The sequence below is a fragment of the Lindgomyces ingoldianus genome, assembly GCF_010093535.1.
Source record: "Lindgomyces ingoldianus strain ATCC 200398 unplaced genomic scaffold BDR25scaffold_19, whole genome shotgun sequence".
Classification (NCBI taxonomy): domain Eukaryota; kingdom Fungi; phylum Ascomycota; class Dothideomycetes; order Pleosporales; family Lindgomycetaceae; genus Lindgomyces; species Lindgomyces ingoldianus.
The window spans coordinates 942358-958050 of NW_022985180.1; the positions used below are offsets into that span (position 1 = coordinate 942358).

The window sequence follows — 15693 nt, forward strand, 5'->3', positions numbered from 1 at the left end:
CAAGCATTATGTGACATAGATACGTGATCCTGCTCGTGCGCGATCGCTTGTATCTAGGCCGTGACGCTGCTGCTGCGTACGGACAATAAGGTTTATAATAAGCTAGATATTTACTAGAGTAGTTATTATAAGTTTAAAAAGATAAAGATAGCTAAAAGCAGTCTAGCTAGGTAACTAGAAGAAGATAACAGCTATCTAAAGCATTAATGCTAAAAAGTAGGCTATTTTACTTTTTATTATTTTCTAGAGTAGTAACTACTTTTTAAACTAGTATAAAAAAAATCTACTTTAAAATTAAGTTATTATAATCTTTAAGTGTAGCTAGACTACTAATTAGCTTGGTCTAGACTAGTTAGAGCACTTTAATATGTATATAAAAAAGTGTACTATTAGCAGCTACTATTTACTAGTTATTAATAGCTATAAAAGCTATAACTTACTTTATTTTTAGTAATACTATAAAGATAATAAGATTATTACTATTTATATACTTTTTTACTTATTACACTTTTTATAGCTACTTAATGTAGGTTGTTTTACTTTTTTAAAGAAAGTGTATAAGTGCTAAGCTAAAAACCTTATGCGTAACTAGATTACTTATATTATAAAAATAAAGTTTTTACTATACTTTAAAGTAGCTTATAATGCTATAATTACTTTTAGTAATATTTAAGAAAAGTTTTAAAGCGCTAAATTAGTTTCTTTTAACCTATAATAAGTTATAATAGGCCTTAATGTAAAGTTATGCACTTTATTACTACTACTACTTATATATAATAAGCCTTAGTAGTTGTAAACTCTAAGTAATACTTTAAAACATAAGTTATAATTAATGCTTATAAAAATAAAAATTTAAAAGTATATAAATAGTTTACTAACTTTTATAGTTAAAGTATTTAAAAAAGTCTTAAAAAGAGTAGTAATAATTATACATAAGCTAGTATTAGCGTAATAAAAAATTACTAAGCTTTAAGTAGCTAATAAGGCTACTACATAATATAAATTACATAAAAAAAAGTAAATTAAAGTAAAAAAAACTTTAATAATTTAAAAAGCTTACACTTAAAAGCTTTAAAGAAGTTTAGAGCGCGTAGTAATAAAAAAAGGCAAAAAAGTAAGTGTAAGCTAAAGTAGGTAAGCTATTCTAAAGGCGCTATAGATAGTGTAATTAGACTAGGCATAACGCGCAAATGTGTAAGCAAGAAGCAGAAGTAGTATCTAAATAATATTCTAGGCTGTACTGTACTATATAGTGCTAGAGCGGGTTATTATAGGCCATAATAGAGTTTGTTGGGGTGGGGTCTTGGCAAAAGTAAGCGACTCGGGTGTGTGAGCAACTCGCCTGTGAAGTACGTTAGTGTATAAGTATTATAACCGAAACTAAATTAGACGCGTTTTAGGCTTAGATATAGTTAAATAAATAATTAGTATAATATTATTAATAAAGCTATTACTAGTAAAAGTAAGTTTTTTAATATAATATAACAGCACAGGCAAGATAATAGGTGTCACGGTATCCTCCCTAGATCCCAGACATAACTGTATTAGACGCGTACTAGAGTATTATTAGTGCATGTCTAACACAAACACAACATAACACAGACATAAACTTAAGCATAAACTGCCTTAACACTAACTAAACCTAAAATAGGCTTAATTTATACTTAAAGCACTTAGACTTTTAAGCTAAGTATTTAATTACTAATTTTTTTTTAAACCTTTCTATTTCTTATATAACATTTTATACCTACTATAATACCTTACGTAGTAATTAAACTAGACTTTTATAAAGCTTTATAACCTTACTTGTACATAATTATAACATTACATTATGTTAAAACTCTAGCTAAGAATAGCCTTTAAATCTAATTTAATAAGCTTAGTACTTACATAACTTTAAGCTATTAAAGTAAGCTAAAAAGCTTTTTAAAAAGTGCTTACTTTATAAGAAAGTTACTATATTATAAGCTTTAAAGCTTTTTAAAAAAACTTTAAAAAATAGCTTTATGTTATTAAGTAGTCTATTTCTGCTTTAACTTTTATTATAGTAGTAGGAACTAAGAACTTACTAGCTTTAAAGCTTACTTAGAAGTCTAAAGATAGCTTAACTTTCTTTTACTTAACACTACTTATAACCTATAACTTTTTTAACTTAGTAATAAAATCTAACTAACTCTTTAATCCCCTACTGTTTAATAGAAAATAAAAAGACTTACTTTTCTTTTTATATAAGCTTTAATATAAACTTAAAAGAAATATAGACTAATTTCTTTTTAAACACTTTTAGTTACTATATGCCTACTTTTAACTTAACTATAACATAACAGCCTTAATTAACTTACTAATAGATAAGAATATTATTAACCTAGATTAATTTATAGTGTTTTTATAAGTAACTTATAAAGACTTAAATAAAAAGTTAACAGCCTTAAGTTGCCTAAACACTTTATAATAAAAAAAAAAAGCTTTACTTTACACTTTACTAAGTTCTGCTAACTTACATTTAATATAAGCCTAAATAAGATAGGTTTAATTACAGCCTTATATAACTCCCTTTTAACTAAACTATAACATGCTATAGTAGAAGAACCTCTTCTAAACAACCTTAATGTGTATGTAAACCTAATTGCTACCTATAATAATAACATAAGGTTCCTTCTTATATAAGCCTTAATACGCCCCTAAACTAGCGCAGTTGTAAATAAGAACTTTAATATAATAAAAATTAATTTAAATTATGCTCTAGTTAGTTCTAGAAAGTGTAAAAATTATAAAAAAAAAGTTAATACTTTAAGTATAGTAAGTATAGTTATATTTTTTAAAACTACTTTATTTCTTTTTCTTAAGTCTATGTAAGTAGCGCTGCTAGCACTTATTAAAGATTTTTACTATTTTATTTTTATTTTTATAAGGGCTTTAATTTATATTTAAGCTCTAATCTTTCTTACTACTTTTAACATAGCTACAGCTATAGCAGTAAAAGCCTATAAAAAGGCTTATTTTAGAGCTAAGTTGCCCTTTAGAACTAATTTAACACTAAATCTTTGCTAACTTATAGGCTAAGTCTTCTACTAATAACTAGAAGTACTAAGTTAATATTTCTATATATTTATAATAAAGAACTATATTAGCTCTAATATAAGCTTTTATTAACTTAGGAGTAAATAGTATAAGTTACATTAATAAAAAACTAGCGTGTAAACTAAATTTTTAATTAACACTACTTACCTAAATAATTTACCTAACTAGATTTAATAGAAAATAACTTAAAAAAGGTTTTATCTTTTATACTATAACTATTATAATTACTTACTAACACTATAAGAAGTAGATTAAGCTCTATATAATAAACACAGAATATTATAACCTAATTCTAGAATAACTATAGCTGTATTAGCATAAAGTTGCTTTTAATTACTAAAAGTAAGTTCTAAACTTTAACTCTTTTTAATGCTAAGATATATACTTACACTTACACTTAAATAATACTTAAATAGCACTTAATATAGAAGGTTTTTAGACTTACTTTTTAATAACTTAAAAAAGAACTACTTAAGTAAGGCTAATAAGCTAAGCCTTTTATTAAAATAAGCTATGTAAAATAATTTAATAACTACTTAAACTTAAAAAAAAAAAGCTTTTAAAAAACTTTTACTTACCTAATTTAAACATAAACTAGAACTTAAATAGTAGATAGACATCTACTATATAAAACCTACCTTATTTATAACCCTAGCTTAATAACTAGATTATAAAATCTATGTAGTTATAATTTTTAATATAGACTAAGCTTTAGCTCTTTAAAAATATACTAACTTAAGAATAATAGTTTTTTAAGACTACTATAACTTATTATATGTCTTTTTTTAAGATAAGTTTAATAAGCTTTTAATATAACATCTATATAATTACTAAATAACTTTTAAGCCTAGTAAACAACCTAGTTATAGGCTACTATATAAGATGTTACTAAATAAATTAAAAGTGCTTTAAAAATACTTTAATAAAAACCTAAAAAAAAAGTTTATTTAAGCTAGCTTCTTACTAGTAGTGTTACTTATACTATTTATAAAAAAACCTAAAAGTAAGCTTTAATTCTATGTTAACTACTAAAGACTAAACACTATTACTATTAAAAACTAATACTTAATTCTTTTTTTATAAAAAACTTTAAGCTAACTAAGTAAAGCAAAGTATTTTATAAAGTTAGATATTATTACTGCCTTTAATAAGCTAAAAATAGTAAAGGGTAATAAGTAGCTAACAGTGTTTTAGACTTAATATAGACTATTTAAGTACTTAGTAATGCCCTTTAGCTTAGCTAACACGCCTAGTACTTTTTAATATTTTGTAAATAACTTACTCTAACCCTACCTAGATGTGTTCTGCACTATATATATTAATAATATTCTAATCTACAGTAATAGCCTTTTAGAGCATAAATAGCATGTACGCCTAGTGCTAAAGGCTATAGAAAAAGCAGGTTTATAACTTAATATAGATAAATGTAAGTTCTACTAATTAAAGGTTATATATTTAAGATATGTAATCTTTATAAATAGCATTTAAATAGACCTTATTAAGGTTTAGACTATACTAGATTAGTAATACTTAAAAAACATAAAGAATGTTTAAGCTTTTATTAGATTTACTAACTTTTACTAATAATTTATTAATAACTTTTTATAGCTAGTAAGCCTTATAATTACACTTACTAAGAAAGAGGTTTAATTTAACTTTAACTTAAATTACTAATAGTTTTTTAACTAGCTAAAGAAAGCCTTTACTAAAGCTTTAATACTCTGCTACTTTAACTTTAAACTACTAATACTTATAAAAGCTAATGCCTTAGACTATGTAGTAGTAGGAGTTCTTTTCTAGACTAAGCTAGATAGAACTATTAGGCCTATTACATACTTTTTAAAAAAAATAAGTCCTGCAGAAGGTAATTATAAGATTTATAATAAAAAATTACTTACTATAGTATACTGCTTTAAATAATAGCAACCTAAACTAGAAGGTGTAGCGTATCTAATATAGGTTCTATCTAACTATAAGAACTTACAGTACTTTATAACTATAAAATAACTTAGCTACTAATAAGCTTATTAGTTTAAATATTTATTTTATTTTAATTTTAAGATTACTTATTATTTTAGTTAAGATAGAAGGAAACTAGATGCTTTTATAAGGTAATTCTAAGACATCTTTACTTAGAAAGAAGTGTAAAAGGCTTAACACTAAACTTTACTTTAACTTAAGCTATTTTTAGACTTTAACTTAAATAAAATAAATTAAATAATTAATTAAATTATTACTAATAAGTATTTAAATAATAAATTTATCTAAGAAACTTTAGACTTACTCTAAAACAGCGCTAGTTAGTTAAAGAAAGTAATACTAGCTAACTATAAAAACTAAAATAGTAAGCTGTATTACTATAACTAACTTATAATTTTTAATTTTAATAAACTAAAAATTAAACTACTTTAAATTATACATAACTTGCCTATTAGAGAACACCTAGGCAGAGGAAAGACTTTTAACCTACTACAAAGAGAGTACTACTAGCCCTGCATGTTCTATACTATACGCTAATATGTATTATGTTGCTATACTTACTATAAAGTAAAGGCTTTTTAAAAAAAGTATAATAGCCTACTTAAACTACTTCTAATCTCTAAATAAGCTTAAAAAGATATATTAATTAATTTTATTATAGACCTACTCTTATCTAAAAAGTATATAAATATTATAGTAGTTATTAATTACTTAACTAAGTATTAACACTTAATACTATATTCCTCTATAACTGCCTTTAATATAGCCTAGTTATTTTACTAATACATATAGGTTTACTATAGCCTACTTAACATAATTATATTAGACAAAGGTACATAGTTTGTCTTAGCCTTCTAGAATAAACTCTATAAATAGCTCTAAATTATCTTTTATCTATCTATAGCTTTTTACTTAGAGACTAATAGCTAGACTAAGAACATAAACACTATAATAAAATAAGTTCTATAAGTGTATATAAACTACTAGTAGGATAACTAGGTAAAATAGTTAGCTATAGCATAGTTTAAAGCTAATAACATAATATTTAAATTAACATAAGTATCTTTATTCTTAGCAAACTATAAATACTACTCTTAAATAAAATTTAAACTACTTATAAATACTCTCTAACTAACTTATTAATTAGTATAAGTAATAGATGTAAATAGACTTATTAATAAAATCTAAAATATATTTAAATATGTTTATAAAAAGCTTACATAGGCTTAAGCTTTTTAATAAGAGTATATAAACTAATCTTAAACCTCTGCCCCTGCGTATGCAGCTGGCAAGAAGGTCTAGCTAGACGCTAGAAATATCTAAATAAACTAATAATTAAAGAAACTTAATTAGAAAAACCTTAGCTTTTTTATAGTAGCCTATATAGTCTTATTACACGCTTACTAATTAATCCTACCTAACAGCATAAAGATACACCCTGTGTTCCACGTATTGTTGCTGCGCTAAGCAGCCTTTAAATCTAACTATCTACCTAGACAGCTAAACCTGCTACCTAAACCTATTATTATAAATAATAAACTAGAATATGTTATAGAAGATGTTAAATAGATCTAGTTTAATAAGAAAAAATGTATCTATAAATACTTTATAAAATAGACTAGATACAACAAACTGTTGTAGGAACCTGTAGAAGCTTTGTAAGAGAACTCTGCAGTAACCTAATTCTACGCCTAATACCTATCTAAACTAAACCTGTACCCTAATAAAGACAACCTAATGCTAGAACTACTAATGTAAAGGATTCCCTTCCTAATAAGAGGGGGGGTACTGTTACAGTATCCTCCCTAGATCCTAGACATAACTGTATTAGACGTGTACTAGAGTATTATTAGTGCACGTCTAACATAAACATAACATAATATAGACATAAACTTAAGTATAAACTGCCTTAACACTAACTAAACCTAGAATAGGCTTAATTTATACCTAAAGCGCTTAGACTTCTAAGCTAAGTATTTAATTGCTAATTTCCTCCTAAACTTTCCTGTTCCTCACACAATGTCTTGTACCTACCATGATACCTCACGTAGTAATTGAACTAGACCTCTGTGAAGCTCTATAACCTTACTCGTGCACAATCGTGACAATAGGTCTAAATGCAGTAGGAATCTACTTAGAGGCAGATAGAAGTGCGTAGGGACTTATAACCTAGGAACTCTATTAACACCTATAGGCCTTGTACAAAGGATATTAGAAAACTACTAAGCTAGCTACAGAAGAGAGGTGTAACTAAATATATAGAGAAATAAAAGTAATAGCAGAGGGTAGAGCAGAGTTAGAGCTAGGTTAAGTTAGGGTTAGAGCTAATATAGAGACCCTTTAGAGAGGTTCTAGGCAATCTAAGATAGAACAATTTATAAGAATTAAGTTAGGGTTAGAGCTAATACAGGGACCCTTTGGATAGGTTCAAGGCGACCTGAGATGGAACGGTTTATAAGAATCGTTACAACAGTGCTCTCACAATAAGCTATTCTGAAGGCGCTGCAGATAGTGCAATTAGACTAGGCATAACACACAAATGTGTAAGCAAGAAGCAGAAGTAGTATCTAAATAATATTCTAGGCTGTACTGTACTATATAGTTGTCAGATTTGCGCACCTACTGTCAAGACAGGAGGAACGCTTGACGAAAGCTGCTACATAGTACGAGCAATAAGCTCGAACAGTATGTTGCTGCAAATTGCAGCATTTTGCAGCATTTTGCAGCATGTTGCAGCAGTTTGCAGCAAATTGCAGCAAATTGCAGCATGTTGCAGCAAATTGCAGCAAATTGCAGCAAATTGCAGCATGTTGCAGCAGTTTGCAGCAAATTGCAGAAAATTGCAGCATTTTGCAAGCTGGTCGCGCATAGGGCTAGTGCGCGAGCAACACGAGTAGAGCAGAAAAAAGGATCGATAAATCAACACAATGAAGACAATCAATAAATCATCCCATACATCATATCTAAACCCATCATTCATCTCAGGAAGCCCAGAAACAGTGCTTCAATCTGACAATAGTGCTAGAGCAGGTTGTTATAGGCTATAATAGAGTTTGTTAGGGTGTAGTCTTGGCAAAAGTAGGCGACTTAGGTGTGTGAGCAACTCGCCTGTAAAGTACGTTATATAGCTTTAAATTTAGAACTAGTAAAAAGTAACATTAAGGCGAGGATTTATTTAAGCAGCGTAGGGCTAAGCCTTGCTTAGTGTGTTAGGTCTAGATATTGATCTTTAGAAGCTTATTAATTCTATCAGCGTACGTCAAGATATTCTGCATGTGGCGTTGTGACGAGCATGAACATGCAAGTGTATAATGCTGATGTTCATATAATTATGACCGGATGGATATTCTGGTTCTGAAGTGACGGTGCAATATCCACGGGGAACGAATTTCGGATGATCCGCACGTGGGGTTGCCGATTTTCAAACGCCAAGGGGGAGGGGTTCCTGTTTGGCGTAATTTGATCAGGCGCAGGCTACTCGATTGCACCACCACCGCACTCTTCCCCTCTTCACATTTTCACATGGATATCTGCCTATCGCACTCATTAGACCACGCATTCACTAAGCGCCTGAACTACGCCGCATACATAAATCGCTTGGCTGTCGCCGCTCACCGAAGAAGTAAACATTACATCCCGGATGTGCCTTCGGGAAATGGCCTCTCGCATATCCACACCGCGCTCACGCTCACGCTCTCGTTCTTCGACGGCCAGCAGCGGCTGCTCTGATACAACAATGCTCGACGCCCCGCCTCTAGCCCCTGCTCAACCCCGTCCAGCATCTCACAACAACCCCTCGGCCTCCTCCCAAATGTCCCCAAAAGACCCTGCATTTTCGTTGCTACTCTCCCTTCCACGGGAATTGCGCGACCGCATCTACACCTCCGCTCTCGTCTCCTCGGTCCCTTTCTGGTGGCCGACGCCTTCGTCCCCCAAACACGACGTCGCTCTCGGCCTCTTGACCGTCTCCCGTCAGGTCCACCATGAAGCAACACCGGTCCTATACGCCGCCAACAAATTCCTCTTCACACACCCCTCAGACTGCAACATATTTCGCATCATCTCATCACCCTATTCCAGCCTCATAACCTCAGCTTGCTTCCGTATCCGCGAGAAGGATCTCCGACTGTGGACCTCATATCTAGGATCGAAGACGCAGGACCGTTCCCTCAAGGCCGACTTGCCCAAACTCAAGAGCCTGTGGATCTTCCTGCGATGTGGGAATATTGGCCCGCCGGGCTTGATTACACAGTTGGGAGCGGGACAGCCAGGTCTCGCAAATTTCCCGCCTGCGGTCCAGGCACAGGTCCAGGCGGTACAGAATGCATTGCAGCAACAACTTAACTTGTTGCAGCAACAGCAAGGCAATTTAATCCCACAACAGCAGTGGCCTGTTCAGCAGCTCGGAGTGGGTGTCGTGCAGGCTCCTGTGCAGGTTCACTTGCCCTCTGGTGTGAATGTCAATGGAATTGGAAATGGAAATAACAATATCCCACCCCCTCCTCCCCCACCGCCAGCAATCCCCTTCCAAGCCTTCGCAGCGAACCTCCAGCAACAACATGCTGCCCAACAAGGACTACAGGCACTCCACAACGTCGCACACCACCACCCTCATCCACCTCCGCCTATGGGTCACATCCATGTCAACCCCCAAATCCCGCAACCTCAACCCCACCTCGCAAACCAAGCTCAAACCCAAACCCAAAACAACCCACTTCAACACTCTCCCGCCCTGCCGCAAATCCCCCAGCATCCGACAGCCTTCTACGCGCACTTTCTACGCTGGGAGCGTGAACTCGGCCTCGAATCCCTGTGTCTGTCTCTCCAAGAAACGCGGCCTGCCGATGCGGATGTCAAGATTGTGTGTATTATGCGATGTCCTAGACCAGAGGTTGGGCGCATGGTGGCAAGATATCCACAGGAGTTGAGTGTGGATCGGAATGGGGATGCCAGGACTAGGTTTCGGAGGCTTTGGGGGACTGAGGTTAGTTTAGAGATTGCCGGGTATGATGTTGCGTAGGTGGGAGGATGGAGGAGGGTAGTAGAAATGGAGAAGAAATCGACTTGCTTGATACCAGATACTCATACCCTCGTTTTTGTGCTGGGATTGCATCGGAGCGTGGATGGGGTGGGGTGGAATGAACAGTTTGACTGGGTTAGATTCGCCTGTGAATGGTGATTTCGAGGCTAACTTAAGCTTGGATCAAGGAACCTTGGATCAAGATAGGTCTCGCTATTTACCCCTTTACTCTATTTGTTTTCTATCCACTACCCTTAGATGAAAGGTACCATAGCGATTCCCAATGACCTTCCATGGGGTTTATTCTGTAAGTCTCTATCTAGTCTCCAAACTCATTGCAATTTCAATGTTGAAGATCGATACTTGAGCTGGTGCAGCTATTTGAGAGCCTAGAAATATGTTTCACAAACATTCTAAACATGTTCTGCGTTATCTTCCGGCGTCTTTCATTCTGTCGAGAGCTATATACGCCAGTCTCTTTTAGCCTTAGAGCTTCTGCATTCAATCGCAAGACCTTATATGTGGAAAGTCCTCAGTCCTTAAATCTCCCAACATAGACCCTCTTTAATGTCGGTCCTCCCACGTCCGCTATGTAAAGATGGGATGGTAGGTAGCACGGATAGCACTGAGAGCAAGCTTTTGGAGAAAGATAGGAGTGTACGAGCAGATTATCCTTCCTTTCCAGGAAGAAAGTGGCTAGTCCCGATTAGGAAGGATAACGGGCTTTGCTTAGAAGGTCTTGGCAGTGCCAATTATATTTAGAGGGAAAAACCACGCAGCAGAAGTGATTTTAACACCCCTAACCACATTATCTTTAATTATAATAAGGAAAAAAGAAGGCTAGATTAAGCATGTAGCAGAGCAGAATAATTACTTAAAGCTTAAAAACGTAGAACAACAAAGCTTTTTAGTTATTTGATTTTCTACCAATCAGATTAATAACCGGCTTATATCCAGACCAATAGGAGAGAGGGCTTGGCGGTAGAGATAGTGTATTATTTGATTGTAAGAGAGACGAATCGCTGCCAAGCCTCGCTTGTCAGCATTCATGCTTATATACGAAGCACAGGTCAGGTGAGGCCATACTGGCCCGTTCTGGGACATCCGGCCTTACACACTAGCAGTAAGTCCCACTCCTCTATGTGTCTTGTGTTACGAATCAATAGCAATAGCTGCGGCAAACCAAGAAGATGTCGCTGGAAGGATGCAAAGGCTTGAAGGGCTGGCATGATGGGAACAGGACGATGCGCGGGGCAGCTTATGTCACAGTCACGTGACGGGAAAACGGATGCAGCTGAAAGAGTAGATGCAAGCTTAGCGTTGCGGCCGCACAGCTTAGCAGCAGCCAGACTAAGACACAGAGGGATATCTAAGGACTATAGATCTTCTACCTAGATTATCTCTTTATAGTTATTGCACTTAAATGCACTAGATACTCTATCACTATTGTAACGGCACAGGCAAGACAATAGGTCTGAATGCGGTGGAAATCCACTCAGAGGCATATGGGAGTGCGTGGGGACTCAGAACCTAGGAATTTCCATTAACACCTATAGGCCTTGTACAAAGGATATTAGAAAACTACTAAGCTAGCTAAGAGGAAAGGTGTGTCACGGTATCCTCCCTAGATCCCAGACATAACTGTATTAGACGCGTACTAGAGTATTATTAGTGCACGTCTAACATAAACACAACACAACACAGACATAAACTTAAGCATAAACTGCCTTAACACTAACTAAACCTAAAACAGGCTTAATTTATACCTAAAGCGCTTAGACTTTTAAGCTAAGTATTTAATTACTAATTTTTTTTAAACTTTCTTATTTCTTACATAATGTCTTATACTTACTATAATACCTTATATAGTAATTAAACTAGACCTCTGTAAAGCTCTATAACCTTACTTATGCATAATTATAACATTATATTATGTTAAAACTTTAGCTAAGAATAGCCTTTAAATTTAATCTAATAAGCTTAGTACTTATATAACTTTAAGCTATTAAAGTAAGCTAAAAAGCTTTTTAAAAAGCACTTACTTTATAAAAAAGCTACTATGTTATAAGCTTTAAAGCTTTTTAAAAGAACTTTAAAAAATAGCTTTATATTATTAAGTAGTTTATTTTTACCTTAACTTTTGTTATAGTAGTAGGAACTAAGAACTTACTAGCTTTAAAGCTTACTTAAAAGTCTAAAGATAGCTTAACTTTTTTCTGCTTAACACTGCCTATAACTTATAACTTTTTTAACTTAGTAATAAAATCTAACTAACTCTCTAATCCCCTACTATTTAATAGAAAATAAAAAGACTTACCTTTTTTTTTATATAAGCTTTAATATAAACTTAAAGGAAATATAGACTAATTTCTCTTTAAACACTTCTAGTTACTATACACTTACTTTTAACTTAACTATAATATAATAGCCTTAATTAACTTACTAATAGATAAGAATATTATTAACTTAAATTAATTTATAGCATTTTTATAAGTAACTTATAAAAACTTAAATAAAAAGTTAATAGCCTTAAGTTACTTAAATACTTTATAATAAAAAAAAAAGCTTTACTTTACACTTTACTAAGTTCTACTAACTTACATTTAATATAGGCCTAAATAAGATAAGTCTAATTATAGCCCTATATAACTTCCTCTTAACTAAACTGTAACGCGCTATAGTAGAAAAACCCCTTCTAAACAACCTTAATATGTATGTAAACTTAATTACTACTTATAATAATAATATAAGGTTCCTTTTTATATAAGCTCTAATACACCTCTAAACTAGCGCAGTTATAAATAAAAACTTTAATGTAATAAAAATTAATTTAAATTATGCTTTAGTTAGTTTTAAAAAGTGTAAAAATTATAAAAAAAAAAGTTAATGCTTTAAGTGTAGTAAGCATAGTTATATTTTTTAAAACTACTTTATTTCTTTTTTTTAAGTCTATATAAGTAGTGCTGCTAGCACTTATTAAAGATTTTTACTATTTTATTTTTATTTTTATAAGGGCTTTAACTTATATTTAAGCTTTAATTCTTTTTGCTACTTTTAACATAGCTGCAGCTATAGTAGTAGAAGCTTATAAAAAGGCTTGTTTTAGAGCTAAGTTACTCTCTAGGACTAATTTAACACTAAATTTTTACTAACTTATAGGCTAAGTCTTCTACTAATAACTAAAAGTACTAAGTTAATATTTTTATATATTTATAATAAAAAACTATATTTGTTGAATAGACTCTCTGCTAGCTAGCACTTGGTGTTAGCAAACGCGTACAAGACGGAGAGGTTTGCACAGTGTAAACATTGCATAGGGGTGTTAGGTAACTAGTGTTAATTACTTCTTATTTTTCCTTTGTACAGAGGAAAAGGGGGATATCTAGATGTTTGCGCACAGAGGTTCGCGCACAAGCATTATGTAACATAGATACGTGATCCTGCTTGTGCGTGATCGCTTATATCTAGGCTGCGACGCTGCTGCTATGTACAGACACTAGCAACTTTTCTTTTTATCTAAAGAGTTGCCTTCTGTACGCGTTACCTCCCTTTTATTTATATAGGTCTATTTAATTATGTTCTGCCTTTACTTTACCCTATTTATTAGGACTTGCCTTAGTAATGCTGTGTGTTAGAATAGGCTAGTTATGCTATATAAATAGCTTTTTTTTTTTATATTCTTTACTTTCTAAGCCCTACTATATAATTCCTTAGCTCTTTTCTTTTTTTGTATAGTGCTAACAGTAACAGATCCTTATAATAAAAAAGATAAGTGCGTATAATATAAAAAAAAAAAAAATAAAGAGAAATAGGCTTTATATAAAGGCATTATTAGTCTAGTTAGTCTAAAGCATCCTTGCGCACAAGATTTAGCTAGTCTACAGATGCTTCTATCTAGACAGAGAGGCAGTTAGTTAGGACTAATAATTAAAAAGCCTAGTTTAGTGTTTTCTTTATACATACATCTACTAGGTTATCTTTACTATTAATTTACTTTATTTTAGTAATTTCCCTTTTTTTATATAATTTATAGAGTAACATAATATTAATTATAAGTTACTTTTTACTAGTAGTGCCTAGCTTAATAAAGTAATTATATAAAAACCTTAAATCTATATAAATTACTATTAAGATTAGTAGTAGTTTAAGTGTTTATATAATTTACTATAAAGTTATACTAAAAGTAATTACATTATTAAACTTTCTAACTATTCTATATAGTTTACTAGTAAGAACACTTCTAGTTACTCTTTTACACTTAGTAGAATTCTAGTGTATAATATTACCTAGTATTTTAAAGTAGTTACTTTGCTTTATATAGTTTTTATTACTTAATATAATTAAGAATTTTAGCTGTAAGCTAAAGTTCTTATTATTAGTAAATAATTTATCTATAAAGATAAACAGCTTTGCATAATTAAGCTATAATAGTAAGAAGGTAAAACTGCGCTTACTATTATCTATCTACTATTAGATTTATGTGTTAAGTATGTTAATATTATTATATAAAGGGTCTATAGTTTATATAGTAATAGACAGGTTAAATGCTGCCTCTAGTTAACACATAAATATAATGTATACCTTTTTTACATGTTGCTTAACATATTATTATGCAGCATCTTTATTTTTTAGGTTAATTATATAAAAGTAGCTTACTTATTTCTTTTAAGTAAAAGCTACTATGTTATATATAAGTTTAATTCTTCTACTGTTAAACTTAATAGGCTGCTTTTTTACTAAAATAGTTTTACCCTTTATATAAAACTTTACTTTTTATAGTTTTTTTTTTTTTTTTATATAAAATCTTTTGTTATAATGCTTAAAGTGTTATCTGTTTATAGGCTAGTAATACTAAAAGTGTGCTCTCTTTTATTAGTAATTAAAAGGTAGGGGTTGTATAAAAAGATGTGCATACATAGCTTTTTTTTATAGTAGTTATAATATGTTTTAAACTAATATAGTCCTAATTTAGCAGCTCTATACAAGAGTTGTACAACCTAGAGTATTGTATTTAGTAGAAAGCTCTAGCGCATCTTCTTTAGTAGCTTTGTGTACAGTGTGCGCATAAGCTTATCTATTAATTAGATGTATACTTATGTAATATTACATAGTTTAAAATATATTCTATATATAGCTCTTAAGCTTGCTTTTATAGCTAGAAGTAGTCTTTAGCTTATTCTCTAAATAGTTAGTAACTAGGTAAGGATTTCTCTCTTCTTTTTATCTAAGTAGCTAGCAAACACTAGGCAGAATTTTTTATATAGTTAAGTTATTTTACCTTTTACTTTTTATATAAAGCAGAGGTTAAAAATCTAACTTTTATGCCTTATTAAGTTATACACTATAACTTTAAAAGTGCTATTAGTAATTAAAGTGTTTATCTTTATGTAGTCTAATTTCTTAAATAGTTTTTTAAGTATAGTAATTACACTATCTATATAAAGCTTAATAAATAAGGCTTAATTATTCTTCTTTTTCTAGGTTAGGAATACCTAGTTTAGACTTTATGCAAGTTTCTTTTACCTTTTACTTCTTCTAGTATCTATATCTTCCCTTTGCACTAGTGCAGCATTACTATTCTAAGGGGCTTAGTCTGTAGTAGGCTTTAGTTC

General features: G+C 31.5%; 2 protein-coding genes across 2 annotated transcripts; one reads left to right on the forward strand and one right to left on the reverse strand.

The window, feature by feature from the left end:
• Positions 1–8797: 8797 nt before the first annotated feature.
• Positions 8798–10081, forward strand: BDR25DRAFT_227308 (uncharacterized protein; the record flags this gene model as incomplete). The annotated part of the gene is made up of 2 exons (XM_033685242.1): positions 8798–9454; positions 9644–10081. 2 exons carry the CDS (start codon positions 8798–8800, stop codon positions 10079–10081), a joined length of 1095 nt encoding a protein of 364 aa, XP_033546726.1.
• Positions 10082–10413: 332 nt separating this feature from the next.
• Positions 10414–11625, reverse strand: BDR25DRAFT_356154 (uncharacterized protein; the record flags this gene model as incomplete). Its single annotated transcript, XM_033695583.1, has 10 exons — positions 10414–10449; positions 10488–10524; positions 10596–10643; positions 10699–10777; positions 11009–11112; positions 11149–11166; positions 11238–11303; positions 11360–11431; positions 11526–11555; positions 11612–11625. 10 exons carry the CDS (start codon positions 11623–11625, stop codon positions 10414–10416), a joined length of 504 nt encoding a protein of 167 aa, XP_033546727.1.
• Between the last annotated feature and the right edge of the window lie 4068 nt (positions 11626–15693).